A 24381-nucleotide genomic window follows, 5' to 3' on the forward strand; every position below is an offset into this window, starting at 1 on the left:
CAGCGAATCGGCCAAATGTGCCCTCCACAAGCGTCCATCAAAGACAAAGAAAATAAAGATCAGAAGGAACAATGAAGAAGAGGAAAAGAGAGGCTGGGCGGGTGGAAAAAAGATGGCGGAAGGGAGGGAAAGAAAAGAAAAAGAAAAAGAAAAATTCCCTAAATACAGGCATCGGGCAGCATGGCGTAAAGGCGAAAAATCTTCTCGAAAGTTGTTTTCTTAACGGGTGGTGTATGTGTGTATGTCTATGCTATGTCTCTTTTATTATTATCATCCGTGTTTGACTTACGGGTGTGGCTTCGGTTTCACCTCTGCTTTCCAACTAACTACAAATCTATCTATCTATCTACCTATATTTCTACCTGATTCATACAATGGCTGTACAAGATCGAATTGAATGGTATCAAATTATAAAAGATAAACATTATATTGTCACAACAGATATCCTACATATATACTAGTATCAATTAATCCATCATCATCCCCAACGCTGAGCGTACCCGTGCGAGCGCCACCAAACATTCACTGTCTCACACAGACCTCTTATGGCCAGGTATCAGTACTCCCCGCCTAGTGACTCCAAGACATATATATCCAAAAGATAGCAAGAAATCTACAAAGTCATATCATATACTCATCCAAACACGTAGCACGTCGTGATCAATCATAGATCATTCCGACCTATTCTCAGAGGCCAACAGGAATAATCATCGTCTAGACAGCAATCTCCCGACATCCTGGAGCTCAACCTCGTTCCCCTCAATGATAGGTGCTGATACATCAGCCTGAGAGCGGTAAGAAGGGACGGGTGAGTCCGGAGGATCACTGAAGTGGACACTGGAGCCGCGACGGCGGTTAGAAGATGAATGGGAGTTACTGCGTAGACCTCCTGGGCGAGAGAGAATGGGTGAGGTCGATGGTGGTGCTACGTGGTGGGATGGGGTGGATGAGGTGGTATTGAGATGAAGGGTTCGGGTTGGTGGTCCTTCGGTATCCTGGATGGAATGGGAGGCATTGCTTGTCCCGCTGGAATGGCGTGGGGCACTGGTGGGAGGAATCGAGGTAGGAGCAGGACTGGCTAAAAGACTACCAACGTCGAAGATATGGAGGTTGTTGGTGGTGGTATCTGTGGAGGATGATTTGCGCGGGGTCTTGTTGGTTTGGATGTACTCGTGTGGACTGACTTTGATGTCTAAGCTGCCTGTGCTGGAGGCTCGGTCGTCTTCACTGCCGCCGCCAGAGCGCTGATTGAAGGACCAGTTGGGGTCTAAGGTGCCGGCGCGGGCTGTCAGTGGATGGATGGGCATGGCGATGGGTGCAGGACGCGGCATTTTCGTGTCTGCAGAGCATAGGGACGGGTCCAGTCGGATACCCAGATCTGCAGCAAGATCGGAATCACTTCCCCACTGGTGGTGGGTGATTGTTTGACGTCGCAAAGAGCTGTGATCCATGCTTTCGCTGACGGAGGCTGATCCTAGAGCCTTTTTGAACTTGTTTTTCTTGGCCCCCCTGTCACGCACGAATGAGCCTATGATGACAGCGTTGGAGACCGCCGTGGCGGCTAAGATTTCCAAAGACGCCACGAGCGATCGGTATTGCTGTGAGCCATTGTGCCAGATGACTGAGGGCACTCGATAGCATGTGATCCCGACGAGAATCAGAGACAGAGCGAACAGGATCACAAGGGAGATTTTGCGTTTCAGAGGCATGTGAGTCATGACAATGAATGGAATCGGGAAGGAGACTAAGAGCAGATCGGTGATCACGTCGCAAGACCCCATTGTGATCAGGTTGGCATAGCCGAGGCGACAAGTTGGGCCTGGGTCAGGCACGACTTGCCAGTAATGGTCGAAGGGCTGGCATTCAGCGAGAGTAGCAATGATCACTGCCAACAATGTCGATGCCAGGAAGTAGTAAATGAATTTGAGGAATATGCGGAGGGACCGTCGCCAGATCTTGCCTGCCACTCGCTTGAGGAACTCGCATACCGTAAACTTGGCTATCCAAATGCTATTTGGATGAAGATACGAGTCAGAGCTAGCCCTAGATATACCCGGCTAAAGGAGAGGAAGACTTACAAGATAGCATAAAAGATGCGGGCAACAAGAACGAACTTACTGCCAATGACTCTGCGGTGGATATCTTCGGCAGACAAGCCCTCGGTCTTGGTATTGTTGGTACCCCAGATCAGAACGACATGCACGCATGCCATGCGAATCAATAATGGGATGACGCTCGCCATCATCACCTTATCTTCGCGGAAGAAACGCTCCGTCCGAATATAGCGACCACAAACCCGAACAACGATGATGGCTACCGAGAAAGCAGTAGCCCACCAGCTCACGAGCAGGGTGGGATTATTTTGCACCTTCGTCCGGGGATCAGGAGGGATATTGGAAAAGAGCCCACGAGGTTCAAGCATCCACTGTACATTCATGGCCGCTGTGCCACCTCCGAAGAGGGGCCAGTGAAGTGGAAGCAATCCCCCAAATCAGATAGAGATCTCTCAGTAATTCCAGCAGTAATGGATATGAAGCTGCGACGTCCTTTCGTACATTCACATCGTTCAATACCGGAACCGATACCTGGTAGGCACGTGCCCTACTCCGGATTTGGTGTGGGGAAGCCAGCTCAAAGAGGAGCCGGAAAGTTACGATGGTCGCTGTCAACTGTCAAGATCACCCGAAACAGAAGTGGAGATGGGGATCGGCAAGAGTGCTGCTAAAAGGTGACCAGAGCTTTCCCTCCTTTCAATGGACGTATTGAAGTGTCCCTGTTGTTAAGAATGCAATAACGATGATAGTAGTAATGCTAAGCTCGGACGCGCTCTGTGGATTTGCGGGGGAGGCGTGAGACTTCTCCCCAACTAAACAAGTCCGCTGCTCGGCAAAGTAGTATCTCAATGGAAAGGAGGCCAAATACACCGCCGTTCTGACGTCGACCGTTGAGTAATTATAAGAGTAAGCAGATCTTGAACAGCAGGTCGAGTCAGTGGGAAGGTATTTTTGCGACCAGATTGCGCGATGAGCGCCGCGTCAAACAAGGGGGTTAGAGATAGCACGATAGCCTCTGGCACTGGCACTGGCACTTATATCTTACTAACGGTGAAGCATAATATATTAAAGCTCTCATGGCGAGAATCCGCTGGACTCAGGATGGGCCTACGGGTCATGGCGCCCTCGATAAACTTCGCTGGGGGGAAGCGGAAGATAACGTAGACGGGGACGGTGGGCGCCGGATGTAGCCATGGAGAGAGTCTTGGAGGCTTGGGAAACCAGGTGCGCGAAATTATGGGGGAAATCCCGGAGAAAAAGGATCCAAGATAACTTGGGAGCGTTGGACCAGCCAGAGAGGAGCGATAGAGCAGGGAGCTGGTAAGCTAGTAACTTGGTGCCTAGCTCAACCATGGCGTCTAAAACAGCCAATGAACCAGGATGGGCTGGATGGACGGATACGAAGCCGTCGTCCAGCTCACGAGATTGCTTGTGATATGGCAGAGTTTGCCACATGATTTGCAGCTGATTCTCGGGGCACGATCCATCGTGTGGGTGGACCGTCTTTCCCAACGTCATTATTCCTGTGAAGTGGGGGTTCTATCGTCCCATAGAGAGAGTACTCCGTAGACTGGCCATTGTGCTCGGTGAAAGGAACAGGAGGTTGTCCACAGCGATAGGCCGAAGATCAGTCGATGCGCCGGGACCAACGCCAATCACCGAACTAATCATCCATGGGAAGGACTAAGGTCCTGTGGACAAACAACAACGGCGGCAGCAGCAGCAGCAGCAGCAGCTGGGGGTCAATGATAAGCCCCTGATAGGGTGACTGACAGCGTTCATTAGCTGGACGGAGCTAAAACATCATAACATGGGGGTGGGAGTGGACACACGAACCTTGGGCTCAGCAGGAACCACAAACAAACAAGATGACAACAGGAGACAAACGGACTCTGTCCGAGGCGGCAAATCTTAAAACAAAGCAACCTTTAAGTTGTCTCTCTCCAGATGGCTTGACTCAAATCCCTCATGGTTCCTTTGGCAGTGGGTTCTCTGGTCCAGAATGGCCTCTACAGCATAACTACTATTCCCAAACCATCAGGCATTCATTGGACTGATCATATTTGTTACACGTGAGATACTGTTTACTGGGGGATAGACCGAAGAAAAGCAAAGATGTCAAGGCACCGGTTTATCTCCGTCCCAGCGTGATTCGTCTTTTGAACTCTAGTTGCTTCTTCCAGGGATTCCCTGAAACTCTGAACAGAGATAAGGCGTACGACATTTGCCTACGGTCGGAACCGATGCACGCCTGGCCATTTGTCGGTGTCCCGACCGGTCGATGCCGAGGGGGAAACGCCAACTGCAGGGGGAAGCAACTCTCTCCTGGCCCAAAGGCTGTCAAATCCATGCCCATGAAAGTTTTCTCGGAAGATTCTCCTCCTCGAATGATAAGGGATCTCGAACTTTTATTGTCCTGATCTATCTATGTGTCTAAAAGATCCAGTAGTGCTCAAAAATGTACAATAACCAACGGTCGTGAAAGTCTAGATGCGACAAGATGCTGATAAGCCGAGTCTAGTTCTGGCTCACCTATCTACTCCCTCAAGGACTGGATATCCTCCCCCTTGAGAATACCCTCCAGGACCACCCGCAACTCTTGCAAGAACTTGGTGACCTCCTGCTCGGTGCCCACGGTGATTCGCAGGCAACCCTCGCAGCCAAGTTCCTTGCCACGGAACCGCACCACCACTCCCCTCTTCTCGGCCATGGCCTCGTAAGCAGCCAGCGCAGTCTTGTTGCTGGGCTTGCCGCCCTCGCTAGCCGGCTTATCTAGCAGCTCAACCAGGAGGAAATTGGCCTCTTGGCCGCCAAGGAACCGGCCGATACCCGGGATCTTGGGCAGCTCCTGCACCAGCCGGTCCCGCTGGACAATAATCTGCTCCCGGTACTTCTTCATCACAGCCATATTGGTCGGCGAGAGAGCAGCCGTGGCAAGGGCACTAGTAGGGCTAGAGATGTTGTACGGAGCCTTGAGGCTGTTGAGGAGAGTTGCAATCGGGGGGCTCGTGAACGCAACACCCAGGCGAATACCCGCCAAACCGAATGCCTTGCTCAGCGTTTGCATGACAACTAAGTTGGGCCACTCCGTAACCCATTCAGCCAGACTCGATCCCTCAGGAGCAAAGTCAATGTACGCCTCGTCAACAACGACCACTCCGTTCCACGTCGGGTGCTCCAACACCTTCTGGATATCAGACTTCTTGATCAAGTTCGCCGTGGGGTTTCCGGGGGAGCAGATATAAGCCATCTTGATCGAGGGATCTGCCGCAAGCGCCTCGTTGATCTTCTCCGGCTGCAGTTGGAAGCCATTGTCCACGTCCAAAGGCACCTTCACAATCTCGACATCGTTCACTTGCGCGCTGACACCATACATGCCATATGTGGGAGGGCAAGTGAGGATCTTATCCTTGCCAGGAACACAGAAACATCTCAAAAGCGCATCAATGGCCTCGTCCGATCCGACACCGACGAAGAGGTTCTCGGGCCCCAGATCCTTCTGGGTGTGGGTGTGGGTGTTGCGCAGCTGGCAGAAAAGCTTCTTCAACTCAACCTGGTGACTGACACACGATTTCTTTTAGCAATCCGTATTACAATTGAGCAACTCAATGTGAGAGAGAAGGTGGGTGACGAAGAACCTCATGCGATCGAGGAAGTGAGCGAGACTTACGGATCCGGGTAACGGTTCAGACCCAGGAAATCAATTTCTGGTTTGGAAGAACCCGTCGACGATCCCGTCACAGTAGACTCCTGCAGGGCACCCTCAGGATTGAGGGCAAGACCGGGACCGTAGGCGTTCTCATTGGCGTCGAGCAAGATGTTCGTGCCGTCGTCTTTGTAGTCACTGACTCATTAGTGCCTTCGTCAGACAATCGGCGGGGAGAGGGGAAACACACTCTCTGGCACACCGGTAAGGCTGCAATTTGAGGATGTTAGGGCGCGCGCATTTGGCGAGATCGAATGGTGCCATTGTGTACTACTGATTGATATGCGATGAGAGAGAGTAATGGTGGTGGGGAGGAGAAGAAAGAATGCCAGGGCGGGGAGGAGTCACCGGTGGCGGGGAAGTTTATCGGCGGAACACCCGGTGTCGGCGGGTGACTGGCTCCAGGTACGGAGTCATACTGCGGCAATGATCATCATATAAAAAGGAGACACAGACAAGTCTATCCACGAATCAATTATTGTACAGTTTGTTATTCATCTATCTCTCTTTTCTGATGTAATGCTCCAGGCCTTCTATATACTGTCTGCAGTCCCTTGATTTTGGGTCATTTAGGACTCTCAAGATGATATACTAGATACAACTCATATGGCCTACCAATGCCGTACAAGCAACAACGCCCCAAATGCCTTCAGACAAATCCCGTCTAGGGTTGCCCATATCCTCGAGGGTCGAGGGGGCAATCATGCTATAGTCATAAGTTTCTATTCTTCGGCTGCATCGGAAGGCTTGGCCTTTTTGCCAGACTTCTTGTATTTATCTTGCTTCTCGCGCAAGTATCGCCAGGTTCGGCTGACTCCCGAGGTGAGTAGCCCCTTCGCCGATTGCACGGTACTGGGCCAGCGGATGGTCTTGGCAATCGTATTCTGTACTTCTGTCGTGAGGTTCTTGTCATCAGCGATCCGCTGTTCGAAGGGACCACCTTGCCTCCGACGCACTAAGTCGGAGTCGTTGTTGTTGCTCTCTTTCATCATCTTGTCGAATTCGACACGAGGAATTTGATAACGAGTTTGGTACTGGAAGTAGAGCTTCTCACGGAAGGAGTTGGGGAGACGGCGAACCATGTTACCGCGCTTGACCGGATCCATGTCCTGAGTGAGGCGCACGTTGGCATCAGGATCATCGATCCAATCGCCCTCCGTGCAACGCTTGTCGTTGAACGTAACATTGGGCAGATTTTCAATCAGAGGCGCATATAGTCGCCGGAAGTTAGCCATTTGTGACGACACAATGTTGTTCACCTTGCGGGGGTCTTCCGCAGGCAGCGCCATGCGAAGATCACCCATGTAGCTCATGCTTGCAATGGTACTGTACAGCTGAAACTCGGTGAATTCAGCCGGGAGCAGTAGCAGAGCTACTCGGACGGCGGATAGCAAGTTCATTTGATTCGCCAGTCGCACCTTGGGGTGGTCACGCAAGATCTTGACAGGCTTTTGCAGCCGTCCCGCAAGATACAAGGTATCCCATTGGCTAAGGTCCCGGCATAATGTATCAAGGTTCACGACCCCATATTTGATCAGTGTGCCATTTACAGTGATGTAGGGGTTGAAGTAGACCCCGGCGCCCATTCGATCCTGCACTTGGGATACCACGTAAGAGCCCAAGGAGCCCAAGCCAGAGTAATGGTCTCGATGCTGGCTCAGGTTCAAGGAGTGCCAGTGTTGCGAGTACGATACTCCAAAGATGAAATCAATCATTTTTCCTTGGCCCTGTTGCATGTTCTTGATGGCTGCTGGGGCCGACGGGTGGCATTGACTGGAGCCAGGCGCACTGCCTGTCTGTTGGAAGACACCGGATCCATAGGCAAATGCATATCGAATCGGGGCTCGGAACTGCCAAAGGATCTGACGCAAGGCTTCTTTGAATTCCTGATTGATTATCATATGTTGGTTTACCCCGAAGTCTTTCGAAGGTAGCTCCGAGAACGCAGAGATCGATAGGTCCGGATTCGCATCCCAATCGCCGGGATCCGACCGCTGTGAGGAGGTAGAGAAGGACGCTGAGGACGAGGGCAGCAGGAGTCCACGGTCAGGGGAGGTCGACTGCGAGGTTAGGACACCATGGGAAGGGGATCGGTTCGAAGGAGAGGAGATGCCATGAGTTGACGATGTAGAGTAGGGGTCAACCGAGAAGGAGCGAAAAGAACCCGGGATGCGCGGGAGAGACGGGTTGATTGAACGCAAGCGCACATAACCCGAGTTAGTGTTCAAGAGGAAAGTCTAGCAAGGCATCCGTTAGTCTCTCACGGGTGATGCACTCCGAGGGTTTAGGCATCCCAGTGTCTCTTCTTACAGTAGCTTGGCGCATTGTCGCGATTCCACCAAGGGAAGGGAAAGTTGAGCACAGCGAGGGCTGTAATTGTAGATCAAGTCAAGAATCATCTGAAAAGGGGACCACCTCAGACCATACTTCCAAATCGATACAGATTGGGAGGAGGTAAACAGAAGGGGAGCAAGAGTGGAGAGAAGACGGGGGAGGGATGGAATTCCACTTGGACGGGCCCGACAACAATTGTTCACAATAATGAGGGTCTGACGTACTCTTCGGCAGGTGTTCTCGGCCTGTTCGATTGCAGCCCGGATGAGGAAAGTGCCCGACTTCGCCACGATCGCGACCCCAGACACTAACCACAAAAGTCAAGCCACATCTCTAGGTCACGTGGGGTCGTTCCTCCGCGGCGCGTTTCGGAGACCCAAACAACGCCGTAAACAAGTGACGGCGGGCGCAGGCCTCGAATGCAACTCTCGCGCTTGGGCCGATTACAGCTCGATTTTAACCCCAATTTACTACTCCCCAATGTCCTGATTTTCTCGCAGCAATGGCCCAGGAAATGGAGACCTTTGCAGCTCGCCTCGCCAGTTTCGATCGGGTGTTGTATCCCGAGAAACGGAGGTCATCCAGCGCGAAGTCTGCGAAACCCATCGCTTGGCCGCATAGCCGGCCATCTCCCGCTGAGGTACAGTGTTTTGCATCTGCAACTCGTGGAAATGCACATTGCTGATAGATCACACGGTCATAGCTTGCGCATGCAGGTTTCTTCTATAACCCTTACGAAACAAATCCCGACAACACAACATGCTTCCTGTGCCGCAGAGCACTTGACGGTTGGGAGGAAGATGACAACCCAATTACAGAGCATCTCAAGCACACCAGGGACTGTGGCTGGGCCATCATGATGGATATTCAACAGCACAGTTCCAATCCTGCTGAAATTGAGGATCCCACAAGCGAACGGATAGCGCAAGCCAGGCAAGCCACATTTGGCGAGTCATGGCCACATGATGGGAAGCGTGGCTGGTACTGCCAATCCGATAAGGTATGTTGAGTGCTGCTGCTGTGCCTGCTGTGCCGGTTCCGCTTTGGGAATCTAACTGTTGCAATGCATTACAGATGGTGGAAGGTGGATGGTACTTCTGTCCAAACGAAGAGAGCAACGACTTGGCCACCTGCCCGTATTGTAAACTGTCTCTGGATGGCTGGGAACCCAAGGATGATCCATTGTGAGTTTGTGTTGCTCCTTCCTTCTTGACTATCACTAATCGTGTCAGTGATGAACATTACCGTCGCTCGTCGGATTGCTCCTTCTTTGTATTTGCCAAACCCTCTGGAAAGAAAGGGAAAGGCTCCCGATCCAAGAAGGCTCGTGTTTCAAAGGCTTCCCGTCTATCCACACAATCGACCGCATCCGAAGCGCCAGTATCTGAGTTAGACGACCCGATAGACCAAAGTACTCTGTCCCAATCGACTACAAAAACGAAATCCTCGAAGAAGTCCTCCAAGTCCAAATCAAAGACATCCAAGTCGAAGAAGGAAGAAACGGCGGATGCTGACAGTCAGATGGATGTCGACACCACTGATTACAGCCAGCCTGAGCCCAAAAAGACGAAACGCACGAGGGGAAAGAAGAGGACTAGTGACGAACTCAAGGACGAGGTTGAACTTGTCGACTCAGAACCGGTGGAAAAGCCTGAACGACCGGCCAAAAAGAGAGCGACCAAGTCACGCAACAGCACACAGCCGGAATATGACAGCAGCCTGGAGGCCGTCAGGGAAGATGCACAGGTAGAGGATCCTCCTGTTGAAGAGGAGAAACCAAAGAAGAGTCGTGGAACAAAGAAGAAAACAACATCCAAGAGCCGTAAGGTCTCCACAGATTCAGCCGTCTCGAGAACCCCATCGGAGATCCCTCCCAACCATGAGCTGGATGCAGCAATGGATGTCGACCAAGATCTGAAGCCTAGTGACGAGCCAATCGAGGAGCCTCAGCCTAAACCGTTGAAAAAGTCCAAGTCGAAATCCAAGAAGAAGGCCAAGGCGGATCCGGAGCCGACAAGTGAAATGGTAGAGCATGGCGCAGACATGGAGCCGCAGGAAGAGGTGATTCCGGCGCCTGAAAGGGCTCCAGAGCCTGAATCTGAACCACCAGTCGAAGAGGTAGAGCAGACCCGACGCACAAGCAGACGGCAGAGCGCGAGGGTCTCCGAAAAGCTTCGGCAAAGCAGTCATGACACAGCTTCTCAAGAGCCGCCCCAGTCCGTCACACAGCCAGAGCCTGAACCTACGGCCGAAACTATGGCCGGCTCGAAGCAACATGAGTCGTTCGTTTCTGTAGAAATTCCAGCAAGAAACTCAGAGCAGGGCGTCGGTGCAGTCCAGAATAACAAGGAGTCTAAGAAGACGAAGAGAAAGGCTTCGGCGGAGAAGCAGAGAGCTTCCAAACAGGCAGAACAGGCAGAACAGGAGGTCGATGTAGAAGTTGACCGCGAAGAAAGCCACACCAAGTCTGAGAACGGGGCGACAGACGAGCCAGAGCAAATGCCTGACACCCCGCAACAAGTCGAGCAAGAAAAACCTCAAACCGAGACCCCACATCAGCCATCTGCTCGACGCAGATCATCTAGGGTTCCTCCAAAGACGGTGGAGCGATACAGCGATATTCCCAGAGAGAAGCAGTATGCCAAGTCACTCGCAGAATCTCGAAACTCCAACGTCGAGCCAGCGTCGGAGAATAACCAGCAGCCGGAAGACGGACCTGAGCCTGCTACAGTGTCGCCTCTTCCCTCGCCTTCTAAGAGCACGCTGTCACTGTCGCCACAATCATCCGACGCCGAGAATCAGCCACCATCTCTGAAACCGTCTGTGAATCGGGCGCCAGTAGCGTCGCCTTCTAAGCAGGTCCGAATTCCACTTGCGGCCAGCACCCCCTCCCCCTCCAAGCGAGGGCCAAATGCGAACTCCCTGAAGACATCCCATCCATGGACTCCCATCGACATTGATGCAATCATCTTGGCTGGGAGTAGTGACAAGGAGAATATTGACTTTGGCGGTTTACATAGCGTCAAGGGTGACTTGACAAGTCCAGAGAAGAAGATGACCGTTGAGGAATGGATCAAGTGGAATGCAAAGAACGGCGAGGAAAAGCTCAAGCAGGAGTGCGAGAGGCTAGTCAGCCAATTTGAGCGAGAGGGTGCTCGAGCTATGCGGGTGTTGGAAGGCATAGAATGCATCGACTGAGCGGATCACTTGGGTAATATTTGTTAGGAGTATGGGGTCCGGGCAATGGGCATTGGATAGGTACTTGGGTTCATCTCGTATTTTCAGTGGTACAATATTTTCGCTGCAATCTCAGTTGATAACGGTGCAGTCGGTATATGCTTATGGGATTCTGCGCTTTTTGATGCGACAATGATATTCTCCCTTGTTTGGATATAACGGAAGTCTGCGATTAATAAATTCTCAAGCTCCAAACGCCATGGGTATACTGCAGCTTTTAGCCATGATAAACCATCCCATCTATGACCATGTTTCCCAAAACAGACCATGCACATGCACATGCCCAAGCTCAACCACATGAGCTTACGCAATGATTCCCAGCCTACCCTCCCAGCTGTCATCCTCCTGCTTGATCCCATCGCCGCCTTTACGACGCTTCTCATTCCTCTTCCTCCTCTTCTCCTCCCTCTCCTTCGCATCCTGCTCCTCTCGCTCCTTGAGCCTCTCGCCCAAATCCAACTGCCAAGCCCGTCTCTCTTCCTCCTCCAGCACCCGCTTCCGATGCGCCAACATCCTCAACCTCTCGCGCACATCCTCCACCGTAGCCCTGGTAACCTCCCCACTCTGCCCCGTCGCAATCAAATGCTGCTTGCTATTCAAATGCTCCACCAGCTGCAAGTTATCCTTAAACGTCAAGTCACAGTCCGAGCAGTAGAATCCCGCACCCCGACCTCTCTTTCCGATCGCTGACCCCGCCGCGACAATGGTCGTCTTGCCCACCATCGACGCGACATCGAGTCGCTCTTTGCGTGATGTTGTGGCTTCGAGTGAGCTGTAATCCACCGGCGCGTGCCATTTTTTGCCGAGGAGTTTGGCCTCATACCGGGCTTTGGATTCTTCCTTGCGCTTGGCTTCGTCATCGGCGGCTTTTTTGGCGTATTCTTCGCGGTCCCATGTTTTGCGGAATGCTGTGTCTGAGGAGGGGGTGCCGTAGGCTGAGGAGGATTTGTTGTTGGTGCTCATGGTGGTTGACTGGTTGTGAGGTACCCTGTTGGGTACTGTTGATATTGAAATATGTGGTTTAGTACTGGGTGTGTGTATGCGGGTGAGGATCGTTGAGTGACTGGAGGTGATAGCTTGATATTTAGTTGATGTCTAATCGGAGGCGAAAAGCCCATGGATAGAAGCTTGCCGGCAGAAATGGTAGGCGGTGGGGAAAGCGGGGTGGGCGGATTTGCAGGACATCCTCGGATCCGATTGTTGTGGTTTCTCCTCTCCATCTCTGCAATCATCTTGGTGTACTGGCAGTGTCGAGTCGACATTAGATCATTTATTGTGGAATTCTTGTATCGTGTTAATGGAATGGTCATTTTGCTCTTGCAGGACAGAATTTCTCTGCCTACATTTTAGCTCGACTTGACTCGTCCAACCTTCCGAGTGCTTCAAGCATCTCATTTCTTTGCCGCCTAGTTTCGTATAGCCACGCCGTCTGCATCAGGCATCATATTTTCGGCGCCTAGGCAACAATTAAACATCGCCAATAATAGATCAAGGCAACAAGATATTCGAATATTTATCCTCGAGCATCTAGCTGCCATTGAGCAATAGGACAATACTCAACATCTATCAATCGGTCGCAATTTATCCTCTCATAGACTACTTTTGCTCCTTATCTTACATCAACTCCACTCTACTCTCCAACCAAACAAATAACACAATGGACTCCTCATCGCTCCAAGAAACCCCACAAACTCCTTCTCTTAGTCTCATGGACCTCCCCACCGAACTACATCTTCACATCTCCACGTTCCTCCCATACCCAGATGCACTAGCATTGAAACACACCTGTCGTCATTTCTACCCTATCGTCTACACCGGAGTTCACCTGAAAGTCGACTGGTTTGTCGAGCGCTTTTCACAGAAACTCGAATGTCCTATGGAGAAATGCTCGTTCCGGACGGATGAAGCCTTCTGTAATAAGACGATTCGGGGGATCATGGAGCGCCGAAGACGACACCTGGAGTGCGCTGCACGACCGGGCGGGTGTCTGGTCATCGAGGGGAGGACTTGTCAGAAGGATCTACTTCCATTGTGGATGAAGAAACGGGGTCGCTGGGAGATGGTTAGGTCGTTAGGCAATGAAGGTCGGTTGCATCTGGAATATCGCTCAAGATTATGAACTAACGTGCTTACAGCTTTGATCCACGGGCTTATCTTTCTCTGCGTCTATCTACTCTGGAATATGAGTGCAAGGTATGTTGCCTATTGGTATTGAATTAAGCTCAATCTAACTAAATTTGACAGGCTCCTTAACCGCCAAGCGGTGATGGCAACATAACGGCAGCCATTCGCACCTTCACCAGCTAGTCATATCGCCGAGTCGGTATAGCCGAGTGGACGGAGAACACGAACCTCAGGTTAGTAGCAGCTGGCTGCTACTATTATACGATGCACGATAACGAGATCTACGCCAATGACGACACGAACACACATCCACAGGTGGATACTCATGTAATATATACTCATCTGAAAGACATTTGATATACATATACCATGCTTCCAAACAAATCTATGATAGTGAAAACCATTCCAAACACCATAGCTTAGCAGCATCCAAGCAAGTAGCAAATACGCCCTCTACCATCCATCCATAATAAAAACCAATCCCCAAGCACCAAGCATCAAGCACGCTAAACAGCCATAGCCATAACCATAGCCATCATCGTCACCATCCAACAAACCCCGAAAAGATCCCCAAACTCCCGAGTAATCCAAGCACACCAAGCAAACTCCCACCATTTATCATCCATCATCATCACTCATCACTCATCCCCAAAACAGAAGCATAGCAAAGCATCCATAGAATGAAATGGAACATTCACCGAATACAACAAACTCTCATCGCCCCGCTCACATCCTCCAAGTCCACGCATCTCCTCCTCCTTCTTCCACCAATAGTCGTCCCACTACTCCTTCCCCTCCTCCCTTCGTTCTCCGGTATCTGAGGCACGACGCTATGATTCAATTCCTCGATCATGGCTTCAAGTGTTGCGAGGTCGGTTTCGATGCTTTGTTGGGAGCGGGGGAGGGATATTGATCTTGATATTGAGCCTCGTTCGGGTTCGGATTCTGATTCTGATTCTGATCTTGTTCTTGAGGTCGGGGTGGGGGTTGGTGATGGTGGGGGGGTTGGTAGAGTCATGGTAACTGATTATTGTTGGTGTCTTGTGGGTTGATGTAGATTTATCTGTAGATGGTTCGTGGTGATATTGTATATTGTATATGGTATGTGGTTTGGTTTGGTTGTGTGTGTTGTGTTGTGAGAGTAGAGGTTGAATAGAGTAGAGGTGGGTAGTTGTAGAAGTAGTAGAAGTAGTAGGTGATGTCAGTTAACTTGACAGCTATGCGGGGGATATAGTATTAAAGTATGAATGTAAATAAGTGGGTTCTGGCATGTAAATAAGGCTATTGGGTATGTATATAAGTACTACACAGTGGCTGGGCAAATTATTTATTGAGTTTCATCTCTTATTTATTGAACCTATTATTTTCTTGTCTCAAGAATGGGGCGGGATGAGTCAGATATGTCACGCTGATTAGTTGGTTATTTACGGTGAACATGGATGAGTGTGGCGGTTACCTAGACTAAACTGATTGTCTGCCTAATTCTGTTCTACCCGGTGATAGTTAACTAGTAACTACCTAAGTAACATCTGACAAGCTTACCATTCGACCCAACACGTTATAATTACCGCCAACTAAATCATGCATGATCTGACGAACTCTTCGATAATCATGCAAGGAACATCGGTTCAAAACTTCACCTGACTGAGTTCCTCCGCATGACCCTCTTCCCACGGAAATTTGGCCTCCAACTCCTGCAGCAGCGCCTCGTGCTGCTGACTCCGTGGCTTAATGCCCACCTCGAATGGTGCCACGTGACTGATCACGCCTGTCAGGAACTTGGGCTGCACATCCACTTCCTTACCATTTTTGATTGGCTTCGTGAAGGAATATACGGCCAGCGACTGCGCGATACTCAGGTAGATATTGGCATCGGCCAGTGTGCGGCCGGGACAGATGCGACGGCCAAACCCGAAGGCGAGAAGATGGGGATCGCGCTCGGGGGTGTGGTTGTCGGTGGCTAAGAAGCGTTCGGGCTTAAAGGTCATTGGGTCGGGGTAAACATCTGGGTCGTGGGTGAAGGCCCTGGGGGGGCGATTAGGCATAGGCTTCCACGGTTGGCTGAAAAAGAAATGGGGCTAAAGCCTCACTCACCATTGATTTGGCAGGATCTGGGATCCCTTGGGGATAAAGTAGCCTTCGCACATGTCATCCTCCGACGAACAGTGTACAACCCCCATCGGAAGCACTGAATGCCAACGGAGGGCTTCTTTGACCATGGCGTCGATGTATGGAAGGTTGTCGCGATCGTCGAAGTTAGGAAGACGGTCGGTTCCAACAACTCGGTCGATCTCTTCCTGTGCCTTGCGCTGTACGTCCGGGTAGAGAACCATCGCGAGGAAAAGTCCGCCCATGGTGGATATAGTCTACTCACTAATTAGATCCGGCTTACAGTTCAGGGTCGAGGTACTTGCCGTGTCGGATCCTCCACCGTACATTGCCGCGGCAGACCATTTCATGACACCTTCATCAAAGGAGCCCGGCGCTGGAATCCCCTTCTCCTCGATTAAGCCGGATAGGTAGGACGGCACGTGCTTATTTTGCGACATTTGTTGCCGGACAAACTCGTACGGTTGACTGCCCCAGGCTTGGGCACTTTCTCTGAAGGTCTCCGCAGCGCGTGCGAATGTGGCACCTGGGAACCAGGCCGGAATGTGTCTCACTGATCACTCAGTTAGCCATCGCCTGTCGTTTTGTGAGCTACATGCATACATATTGGAATAAAATCCACTAGCCACACCCCAGGAACAAGGGCTGCGCCGAAATTTCCCATGGCCCGGCCTATAAGATCCACCAACGGGTCATCCCCATGTGGCACAACACTGTATCCATATGCTAGCTTCAGAATGATTGCTGCTGCTTGCCTGTATAGCGGTCAGCGCTGTGCAGATCCAGGAGCTATATGGCAGACATACTTCTGAATGTGCTTTTGCAGACCTTCCGGGTTATCACGCACCCGCACCAGGAAACGAGCAACTTCAGCCTCTTGTATATGATTGAACCGTGCAACAGAGTTGTTTGATCCAATCTGCTGATAGAATAGCTTCCGCTCAGCCCGAACGCGCGGGTCATTGTTGTTCCTCGTGCTGACTATATCCTTGAAACCGGACCTAGCCAGCTGTTAGCGGCAAATCAACCGGGGGAAGGGGGAGGGTTGATATGCGAACATTTCTACAAAGGTTAAGCTAGGTCGATCTGAGTGTATGACCGAACGCTTCTCCATCAACTCAACTGCAATACGGGCATCGTTGACGATGATGAGGGTCTCTCCAAAGACCTGTACCGAACTGATGGGGCCTATAGGTCCATTAGCCGTGGCTGGGCACATAATTGTCTGTACCATCCGTACCATAGGTCTTCTTGTGTTTATACCAGTGCAGCCAATCTGCTTCTCCCCTGGAAGGTAGGTCCAGCAGGTTTCCGATGATCGGCTTTGGCTTCGGACCGGGGGGCAATGGGGCTGGATACTTTGTGCGAGTCAAATAGGACTTGATAAAGTACAGGCCAAGCAGGCCAACGATAGCTCTCACTAGCAGGGACATGGTTCAGTGGCCTGTCGATGTGCTGGCCTCATGGGAAGATCAGAACTGAATCCCTTCGAGGGGGCTGCCTCATAAGTATGGCGAAGCGCACATCCTTGTCGCTGCACGATATATTGAAATCTCATATGTTGCGGGGTCGAGAGGGGTCGTACATACACTGTCCTCCTCAATCCAGCCGTATCAGCATCGGAGGTGATGGCAGACGCATAGCTGAGCGTCAGGCAGATGCAAGGCTGCTGGAGACCTCACTTATGACAGGGTATACATTGGCTGATATAGTTTGCTATGAGGACGGATGGCATCCATGAAGGCCATGACTCGGTGATCGGCGTGGAGTGGGAGGCGAGAACGAGCTGATCCAGCCCGGTCGCCGTTGCAATGACGGTGCACGATGCCATGGCCTTTCTCGGCGCGTCTGCTGTAACGGCTGGTCAGACGGTGGCATCCCTTGGTGCATTGCTTCAAGCCCGTAGGAGTGGTGAGAAGTCGATCAACAGTAACTCATTATCGTCATCCTCAACCGTCGCGCGTTACATGCGCTAACGGAAATGGCTGCAGTCGTAGGGGCATATTAGCCAACACCATCAGCTAATAGCTAATAGTATTAAGGCGGGGAAAAGGAAGAAGACCAGCGAGGATAAGCATATTTCCCGGCCGTTATGGGAGCCGGTGCAGACAAATCAGGCTGCTCTGATAGTCAGACACGATGCATCTACGACCCGCTCGGCGGGGCCGCTGAAGCTGTAAGGGTGGAGATAGCAACCAACAACCACCATTAATCTACTTGGTGGTTTAGCGCATAAAAGCTTTTGGAGGGGGAGATCAATGGACGGATATTTAACTGATGCCGCGTTTGCATACAGCTGACGGGCGGCCTCGCAGCCTGCAGGATACATCGTATTGGTCCATGCTGCAAGCCTGCAACGTTTCCGCGGACATGGCTTACGCGAGTAGTTACAGCTCGTCGACGTGCGTGAGATCCCTGTGAAAATGTATTGTGCGGGCGGGGATACCAGACTGCGTGAGATGCAAGAGGAAGAATAAATGCATGACCGAAGTGTGTTGTTGTATGTAACCAACCATGTACGGACGGCAGCGAATAAAAAAAATAAAAGCAAAAAGAAATGACCTACGCAGGACTCGAACCTGCAATCTCTTGATCCGTAGTCAAGCGCCTTACCATTGGGCCAGCAGGCCAATTGTTGAAGAATGGTGCACTAAATTTGCAATATACGGCTAATCTAACCGCTTGCCCCACAGTTCAACCATCCGAGAGGAAATGCGATTCTTCATGTGATGATTCCTCATGGTAAACATGTGATTTTGCTACGGATTATGGTCATTCTGGCTTGGGGTATGTATTTCAGGTCAGGGGCCAGTCTCTTTGGCACTTTAATGTTGTGTTTCGTTGCTATGGTCTGTCTTCGGTGGGTTCTGTGAGTAGTGGGTGGAGGTATATATATTTAACTGGTGGTCTCCTATGCAGTTCTTGGATAAGACCGACATTTGTCGCTTCAATTCACGTGTATTAGTAGTCACAGAAGACAAAAACTAGTCGTACATACGATGGGAACCTGGCCACTGGATGAAAAGCTAATATATTACTAGCTGACAGATAAAAAAGGAGCCCCAAGCCCCGAGCCCTGGAGCGTTCGTACTTCACATACCCGCTCCACTACTTGACAACTCTACGCAACCGATAATTAACCATACAAAACCGTACTCGCTCCCGCCAGACGATAGTAAAAAGATCATAAGTCACCATAATTCATCTATATGAAATCAAGTTACATCACCCACCCTGCTCTGCAGTGGAAAAGCCTCGCCAACAAAGGGAAAGCTATCCCATACCGGCAGCTGCATCCCGTCGAGACCAGAGAATGCTGCATCCATCTCCAGAGCGTCCATAAAACCCAGACGCTGAATACCAGCCCATGGATCCGAGATACTATCCTCGGGAGGCATAGTAGAAATGCCATTCGATAATGGCGTGTCTAACCCACTCTGCACCTCTAAAGAGGGCCGGCGATCGTCCAGACTGAAGAGCTTACTGACGTATCGTCCCTTAGTCTGGCGAGAATGCTGCACAAATCGCCGACGCTGCTCAGTAACAGCATTTCCCAGGCAACTGAGTATATCATAGTAATGTGCTGCCTGGGCGGACTGCTCCGAAAGCACACGAAGAATCTCCAGGGCTTCCCCATAGGCCTGTTCATGCGACGGCTCTGCTTCTTTGCGAGAGAACATTGAGAAACCAAGAACCAAAGCGGCAGCGAACACAAAAGCTTTTAGTATGCACATGTTACCCAGCAGTAAATCAGAGCGGTGCACCTCGGAACAGGTCTGTATCATGTACAAGGCTGAATCGATGCAAGCAGTTGCCAGATTGGAATGTGCTGCCTCCTCGTGCAATAGGCCACCCGATGCGCCGTCCGTGGAGTCACTGTGCAACCGTGCCAGTCGCACGCCGAGTACTGAGACCAGAAACGGTCGCGTCACTGTGATAACCGCAAAATGGTAGATGCACGCAACATGAAGATTGTTGATGATATGGGTTCGCGCAGCAGGTTCGTCGAAGTCAAGATCGGGAGGCTCTACCAACGGCCCCGGTAGGCTATCGCTCCATTGTTTGAGCCTGGCCAGAAGGGAATCTGCGGTCTCAGCCGAGGCTCCTTCTTTGCTGTACATAGACGAGATAATCTCCTCCAAGATCCTCGAGACTCCGTAGGAGGCAACCAAGCCCATCGACATGTGGCCCTCCAGAAGTGCATAACGAATAGGACCATCATCTGCCCCCGAGCGTAGAGCAGCTGTCGCAGCTGGTCTTCCCAGGATAGAGCTTACGAGAAGGTCCAAATTATAAACACTCATCCACACCCTTGCTCTCCGGTGCTGCTCTGGGCTAGGCACGGCATCGGCGAGCTCGGTAAGATGAAGACCCAATGCCACTGCAGCCCGGACAGCCACACCCAGGTACATAAAGGCAGCGTTTCGGCGGCAAGCGCCAAGCATGTAGAAGGACATCAAAAGGAATAATTGTATCAGAGTTAAGCTTGGGTTTTCCAGCATGCCATCGAAGGCGCTGCGTTGAGCACGGGAGAAGAAAAAGCGTTCGACTTGCTCGGTCGATGAAGTGCGTTTGGTGGCCTGTGCCCCGATAGCAATAATCATATCTGCAACTGCCATCTCCGTCCTATTTAGGCGTGTGCTCGGTTCAACCAAGGCATCAAGGACTTCCATAGCTTCCGCGCTTGACAGGACGTAAATAAAGCCACTCGTGGCAGAGCTATAGGCTTGATAGTATTGGAGTAGCTGATACGAGTCCAGGCTACTTTCTAGCGTTGGTGGAGTTCCATGCGGTGTCTCCGTCTCTAGCATATCTTCGCTTTTCACATTATGCGAGAATTGCGATGGCCCAATATACTGTGATACGGTGTCCCGGACCAATTGCAGGAAGGACAAGGAGGCAGCTTTCCCTACATAGACTGCCAGATAGGAGTAATTAGCTACGACCTTAGAATCAACTGATCAAGTCCTATATTACCTCGTTCGCCGCGGAGATTGCGCAGCATCCGTGGATGGGTCATATGCAACGTTTCTGGGGACATAGGCTGAGTATCTACTGTTGATCGACTCGGCTCCGAAGCCTGGTAGCTAGGATCGGAGTCTGCTCGACCTGCCGCGTTTGTGGGTGGTCGACGTCCTGAATCGTAGGCTACATTGCTATTGCTGGAGGCTCGGGTATTTGCAGTCGACCGTTGAGCAGCGACCCTTGGGCACGGCACGCATGTATCGGCGCGTCCGAGTCTGATGCACTTCGAGCATGGAAATGTCCCACTGCATCGTTTTTTCGTCGACCTGCATGCACTGCAGGCCTCGTAGGCTCTCAGGCGGTTGGCCGGATGTACTTTTGGGCGGGGCATGGCACCAAGGATGGCATGCCGAGATGCTCAGTGGATCCGTCTGGGGTGCCAGTGATGCCACTGATGTCCGGGGAAGTAGATCCAATCTCAGAGGGGTTCGTTCGGGAGCTGACAAGGGTGCTTTCTGCGAGTAGTTATACTGGAAGCACCCCGCATTGTGCCACGGCAGACTGAGCGAAATTAAAGAGCGTGTGGAGATTGTTATTCGATGAAGTGTTGAGGGAACACCATCGGATGAAGGTATCGGATGGAGATAAGCAGCAGTTCGGAAGCCGCCGCGGATGATCCTTGGGCACGTGAGCGCCAGGGGCTCAACCTCGAATTTCAGGCACCACAAAATTACGATCGGCATCTTCGCTGCAGGGACTGAAAAGCAAAAATATCAAACTTCATTTCTAAACTAGAGAGTACCTGATGAAAGACTTATCGATGATGGATACTCATAAAAACATTCCTTATTGCGAATTGACGCGTCCAAAGGAGCGACGGCGAGCATCCCAGATGCCGCTACGGAGTACAGCGTCAGACTAAACTCAAAAGCCAAAGATTCCCGATCTCCTAACACTATACGTCCATGCGATATAGCAGGCTTCTATCATCGGATTGTTAACCCGCAAACCTTGATAACAACAGTTAGCAACGTTACTCGATTGATTGGCAAGCTGCCATACCTCTAGTTCGACTTCTCGCTCTCGCACAGCTGAGCGAACTTGTCAATGTACCCGGGCAGGGTCTTCTGCCAGACAGTGGCATCGGAATCGATCTGCTTGATCTTGGTGCAGTCGGCATCGGTGATGTTCATGGAGCCCTGGAGCTGGCCAATGTTGTTCAAGATGATGGGCTGGGTAGCCTTGAGAACACAGATGCCATAGTTGGCAAGACCCTCAAGGTCATTGCACAGGGGCTTGTCGCCTTCAGCTTTGCAGTCCTTCTCGATGGCGGAGTTGAGCTGAGTCTGGATCTTCTGGAAAGACGCCTGCTCGGAGGCGGGCACGTCCAGCTTCTGGTCCAAGTCCTTCATGATCTGGGGGAAGACCGACTCCTGGAGGTACTGGTTGTGCTGGTTGATGGTGGCAGTGCAGTTGTTCTCGCAGACCTCCTTGTGGAAGTAGGAGAGCAGCTGGAGAGGCTTGTTGCCGATGACCTGGGGGATCTCCAAGCAGGTCTCGGGGATGTTGGGGATGGAGGGGAAGGCGGCGTTGGCAGCGGAGAGGAAGGTGGTGGCCACCATGGCGGAACCGACAGTGAACTTCATTTTGCTGAATGAAAGCTGATTTCGCTTTTATTTTGTTGAGAGTTTGAGAGTTTGAGATGCGATGCGATGGGATGCGATGCTGATGATGATAGAACCAATTCAGCGGGCAAGGGAGAGGTTTATATACCTTTGGCTCTTGGGCCGTCAAGGCTGGCATCGGTATGGAAGACACTCGATAGCCTATCGATGGTGCACCTGTTCAGTCTTCATGAAACGATATGATGTAGCACCGGGCTGATCGCAGGCTCAGCCGGGATCTGGAAAATTCCAATCGCCTCGATTTTTGGTCGAAACATTGAATGCCTTGTCCCCTTTGGTGGGAAGGTAGGCCGCTGGAGCCTGACGGAAGTATAAGCATTAGAGGCTGTTGATCGTCAGGACCCTGGTCGACCGATTCTTGGGTAATGGTGGAGCAAAACGGGGACGATCATGATGGATGAACGAACAGGAAGATGTCTGTGCCTTGTTCATCCTGGGGTTCGATCGTGAAACGGGCTCTAAAACGCCTAATTCGAACCTTATTGTCATTCCAGTTCGCAGGTATAACGAAGTTGGACCTACTCTATATCGGAAACTCGTACCCGCATTACTGCGTCGGTACTCTCTAGTTTGACCAGGAAGTAATTGTTTCTCGAAGTCTGCATGTTGTACTATGACCTTCACCATATCATGTGCCTCTTTCATTCTTCTAGACTACAAAGCCATTCCTAGAGCTTACAGTCGGGTAGTGCTGGGCATATACATTGACCTTAAAATCAGGAATAATGCAAGGTAGTTTTTTAACGCAGCTGCAAAGAGGAACACCGCCTAGATGCTTTGTCTCTGCCTAATTATTTCCCGATAACTGTAGCCGAGCGACGATTTGATGTTCGTTTGGCAGGATAAACCCCGGAACTTGTTGCATCATTTCTCCTAGAGGCAGATCCTGGAGCGCATGTGCACAAGGACCCCAGTGCCCGGAAGGTCAGACCACACTCCGGCAGATAAGCATGGAAGAGTGCGGATGAACCGGCTATCAATCTCAAACGTTCATGGCTGTAGGGGGCGTGATCCTGATACATCATCGGGGCACGAAGACTGAAAAATGAGCCATACGGTACTACCCGGCCAGGTAGCCGACGGTTAATCTAGTAGAAACGGGCTGTTCTGGGGCAGAATTCAGATTTGTATATACCGATATGCAAAGGAGATGAGATTTCTATGTACTTGTTCGCACCTGAGATAGCATCGTCTCAAGATCCATGCTAATAGACCCCTACCGGGATCACTTCTCCAAGCTGAGACCGGGCTGGTTTTTGCGCCGGAAGTCAGACGTGCCGAGGCACGTATCGTGTTTTCGCTTCATGGAGTTGGTTGCTGTGTTACTTGTTGGAGGTGAAAACATTGGAGTAGGAGATCCATCTGTCCGTGATGTGTTGTGATGAGAGTCCACAGTGTATACCACGCATAAAGTATGAATGTGGTTGTGCCGAACGGAATCATACTAGATGTAGTTACTTCCCGTCCTCAGGCACCAAATGCATCAACTTCAGCGCGGCACAACCACACCACCGAGGCAAGTTCCGTCCGCTGGAAGTACAATAAACGTTAGTCAAAGAAACAGGCTATGGAAGCTTCAAGAAGCAGTAACACGCGAACGCGACCTCCAAGTGAAGGTCTAGGCAGCGGAGAGGAAGAGTTTTCGCGGGCTCTGATTGGACGACCCACTCCCGCAGCGAGCAAAAATGGGCAAAAGCACCTGACCTCGCTAGTGGCTAGCGTAAGCGAGCGCCCGCCGCGCAGATATAAAAGGCCCCTTCCCCCCTAAGATTTAGAAAATTAAGCGACTCTACGTTAGTCTCCCTCCCCCCTACATTGGGAAGAGCCTTTCAAGCCTTCCCTTTGAACCTTGGAGAATTATCTGCTAACCTCATTTTGCCTACAGTTCAAAGAATCACTTTAGAGTAGACGTCCCACCTCTGAGCTCTTCTAAAGAGCCACAGAATCTCCACCCTTGCTGATGACTGCTATGTCCTCGATGCCCTAAAGTGAAGCCGTTTTACTTCCGACTCGACTTTGCATTTGCACGCTCTGTTACAATCTGTCTTCGGACGGACTTGTTTCGGGTGTCGGTGCGATGGTCCAGGGAGTGGTGATGATCTTTACCTTGTCATGATGTCTTGACTTCGGTCGGTCGGACTTGGTGGGTGTCGAGGAGGTCTGAAAG

The 24381-nt window shown here is 51.2% G+C and overlaps 10 protein-coding genes and 1 non-coding gene across 11 annotated transcripts; 2 read left to right on the plus strand and 9 right to left on the minus strand.

The window, feature by feature from the left end:
• Positions 1-707: 707 nt before the first annotated feature.
• On the minus strand, positions 708-2437 carry ASPBRDRAFT_27413 (putative integral membrane protein Pth11-like; the record flags this gene model as incomplete). Its single annotated transcript, XM_067622371.1, has 2 exons — positions 708-2010; positions 2079-2437. 2 exons carry the CDS (start codon positions 2435-2437, stop codon positions 708-710), a joined length of 1662 nt encoding a protein of 553 aa, XP_067481630.1.
• Positions 2438-4358: 1921 nt separating this feature from the next.
• Positions 4359-6116, minus strand: ASPBRDRAFT_39514 (histidinol-phosphate transaminase). The gene is made up of 3 exons (XM_067624161.1): positions 5951-6116; positions 5725-5898; positions 4359-5614 (listed from the first exon to the last, which is right to left on the minus strand). The coding sequence occupies exons 1-3, from the start codon at positions 6022-6024 to the stop codon at positions 4591-4593; spliced, it is 1272 nt and encodes a 423-aa protein (XP_067481631.1). The 5' UTR covers positions 6025-6116; the 3' UTR covers positions 4359-4590.
• Positions 6117-6482: 366 nt separating this feature from the next.
• On the minus strand, positions 6483-8085 carry ASPBRDRAFT_193104 (phosphatidate cytidylyltransferase; the record flags this gene model as incomplete). Its single annotated transcript, XM_067620569.1, has 2 exons — positions 6483-7997; positions 8071-8085. The coding sequence occupies 2 exons, from the start codon at positions 8083-8085 to the stop codon at positions 6483-6485; spliced, it is 1530 nt and encodes a 509-aa protein (XP_067481632.1).
• Positions 8086-8487: 402 nt separating this feature from the next.
• Positions 8488-11463, plus strand: ASPBRDRAFT_447205 (uncharacterized protein). The gene is made up of 4 exons (XM_067625260.1): positions 8488-8734; positions 8798-9094; positions 9169-9278; positions 9327-11463. Exons 1-4 carry the CDS (start codon positions 8597-8599, stop codon positions 11290-11292), a joined length of 2511 nt encoding a protein of 836 aa, XP_067481633.1. The 5' UTR covers positions 8488-8596; the 3' UTR covers positions 11293-11463.
• On the minus strand, positions 11464-12641 carry ASPBRDRAFT_447137 (U4/U6-U5 snRNP complex subunit SNU23). Its single transcript, XM_067625256.1, has one exon. The coding sequence runs from the start codon at positions 12292-12294 to the stop codon at positions 11635-11637; it is 660 nt and encodes a 219-aa protein (XP_067481634.1). The 5' UTR covers positions 12295-12641; the 3' UTR covers positions 11464-11634.
• Positions 12642-12988: 347 nt separating this feature from the next.
• Positions 12989-13609, plus strand: ASPBRDRAFT_27419 (uncharacterized protein; the record flags this gene model as incomplete). Its single annotated transcript, XM_067622372.1, has 3 exons — positions 12989-13415; positions 13467-13524; positions 13576-13609. 3 exons carry the CDS (start codon positions 12989-12991, stop codon positions 13607-13609), a joined length of 519 nt encoding a protein of 172 aa, XP_067481635.1.
• A 540-nt stretch (positions 13610-14149) lies between these two features.
• ASPBRDRAFT_27420 (uncharacterized protein) lies at positions 14150-14473 on the minus strand (the record flags this gene model as incomplete). Its single annotated transcript, XM_067622373.1, has 1 exon — positions 14150-14473. The coding sequence occupies one exon, from the start codon at positions 14471-14473 to the stop codon at positions 14150-14152; it is 324 nt and encodes a 107-aa protein (XP_067481636.1).
• A 610-nt stretch (positions 14474-15083) lies between these two features.
• ASPBRDRAFT_52502 (cytochrome P450) lies at positions 15084-16997 on the minus strand (the record flags this gene model as incomplete). Its single annotated transcript, XM_067626909.1, has 7 exons — positions 15084-15480; positions 15550-15821; positions 15870-16117; positions 16168-16319; positions 16371-16565; positions 16623-16752; positions 16805-16997. 7 exons carry the CDS (start codon positions 16995-16997, stop codon positions 15084-15086), a joined length of 1587 nt encoding a protein of 528 aa, XP_067481637.1.
• A 1125-nt stretch (positions 16998-18122) lies between these two features.
• On the minus strand, positions 18123-18194 carry ASPBRDRAFT_t98. Its single transcript has one exon. It is a non-coding gene; the product is annotated as a tRNA-Arg (tRNA).
• Positions 18195-18569: 375 nt separating this feature from the next.
• ASPBRDRAFT_171490 (uncharacterized protein) lies at positions 18570-21146 on the minus strand. Its single transcript, XM_067619708.1, has 2 exons — positions 20542-21146; positions 18570-20482 (listed from the first exon to the last, which is right to left on the minus strand). The coding sequence occupies exons 1-2, from the start codon at positions 20918-20920 to the stop codon at positions 18780-18782; spliced, it is 2082 nt and encodes a 693-aa protein (XP_067481638.1). The 5' UTR covers positions 20921-21146; the 3' UTR covers positions 18570-18779.
• Positions 21147-21294: 148 nt separating this feature from the next.
• Positions 21295-22385, minus strand: ASPBRDRAFT_63071 (uncharacterized protein). The gene is made up of 2 exons (XM_067628406.1): positions 21592-22385; positions 21295-21539 (listed from the first exon to the last, which is right to left on the minus strand). Exon 1 carries the CDS (start codon positions 22173-22175, stop codon positions 21594-21596), a length of 582 nt encoding a protein of 193 aa, XP_067481639.1. The 5' UTR covers positions 22176-22385; the 3' UTR covers positions 21295-21539; positions 21592-21593.
• Positions 22386-24381: the final 1996 nt, after the last annotated feature.

Source organism: Aspergillus brasiliensis, assembly GCF_001889945.1.
Source record: "Aspergillus brasiliensis CBS 101740 unplaced genomic scaffold ASPBRscaffold_3, whole genome shotgun sequence".
In the NCBI taxonomy this organism is placed as follows: domain Eukaryota; kingdom Fungi; phylum Ascomycota; class Eurotiomycetes; order Eurotiales; family Aspergillaceae; genus Aspergillus; species Aspergillus brasiliensis.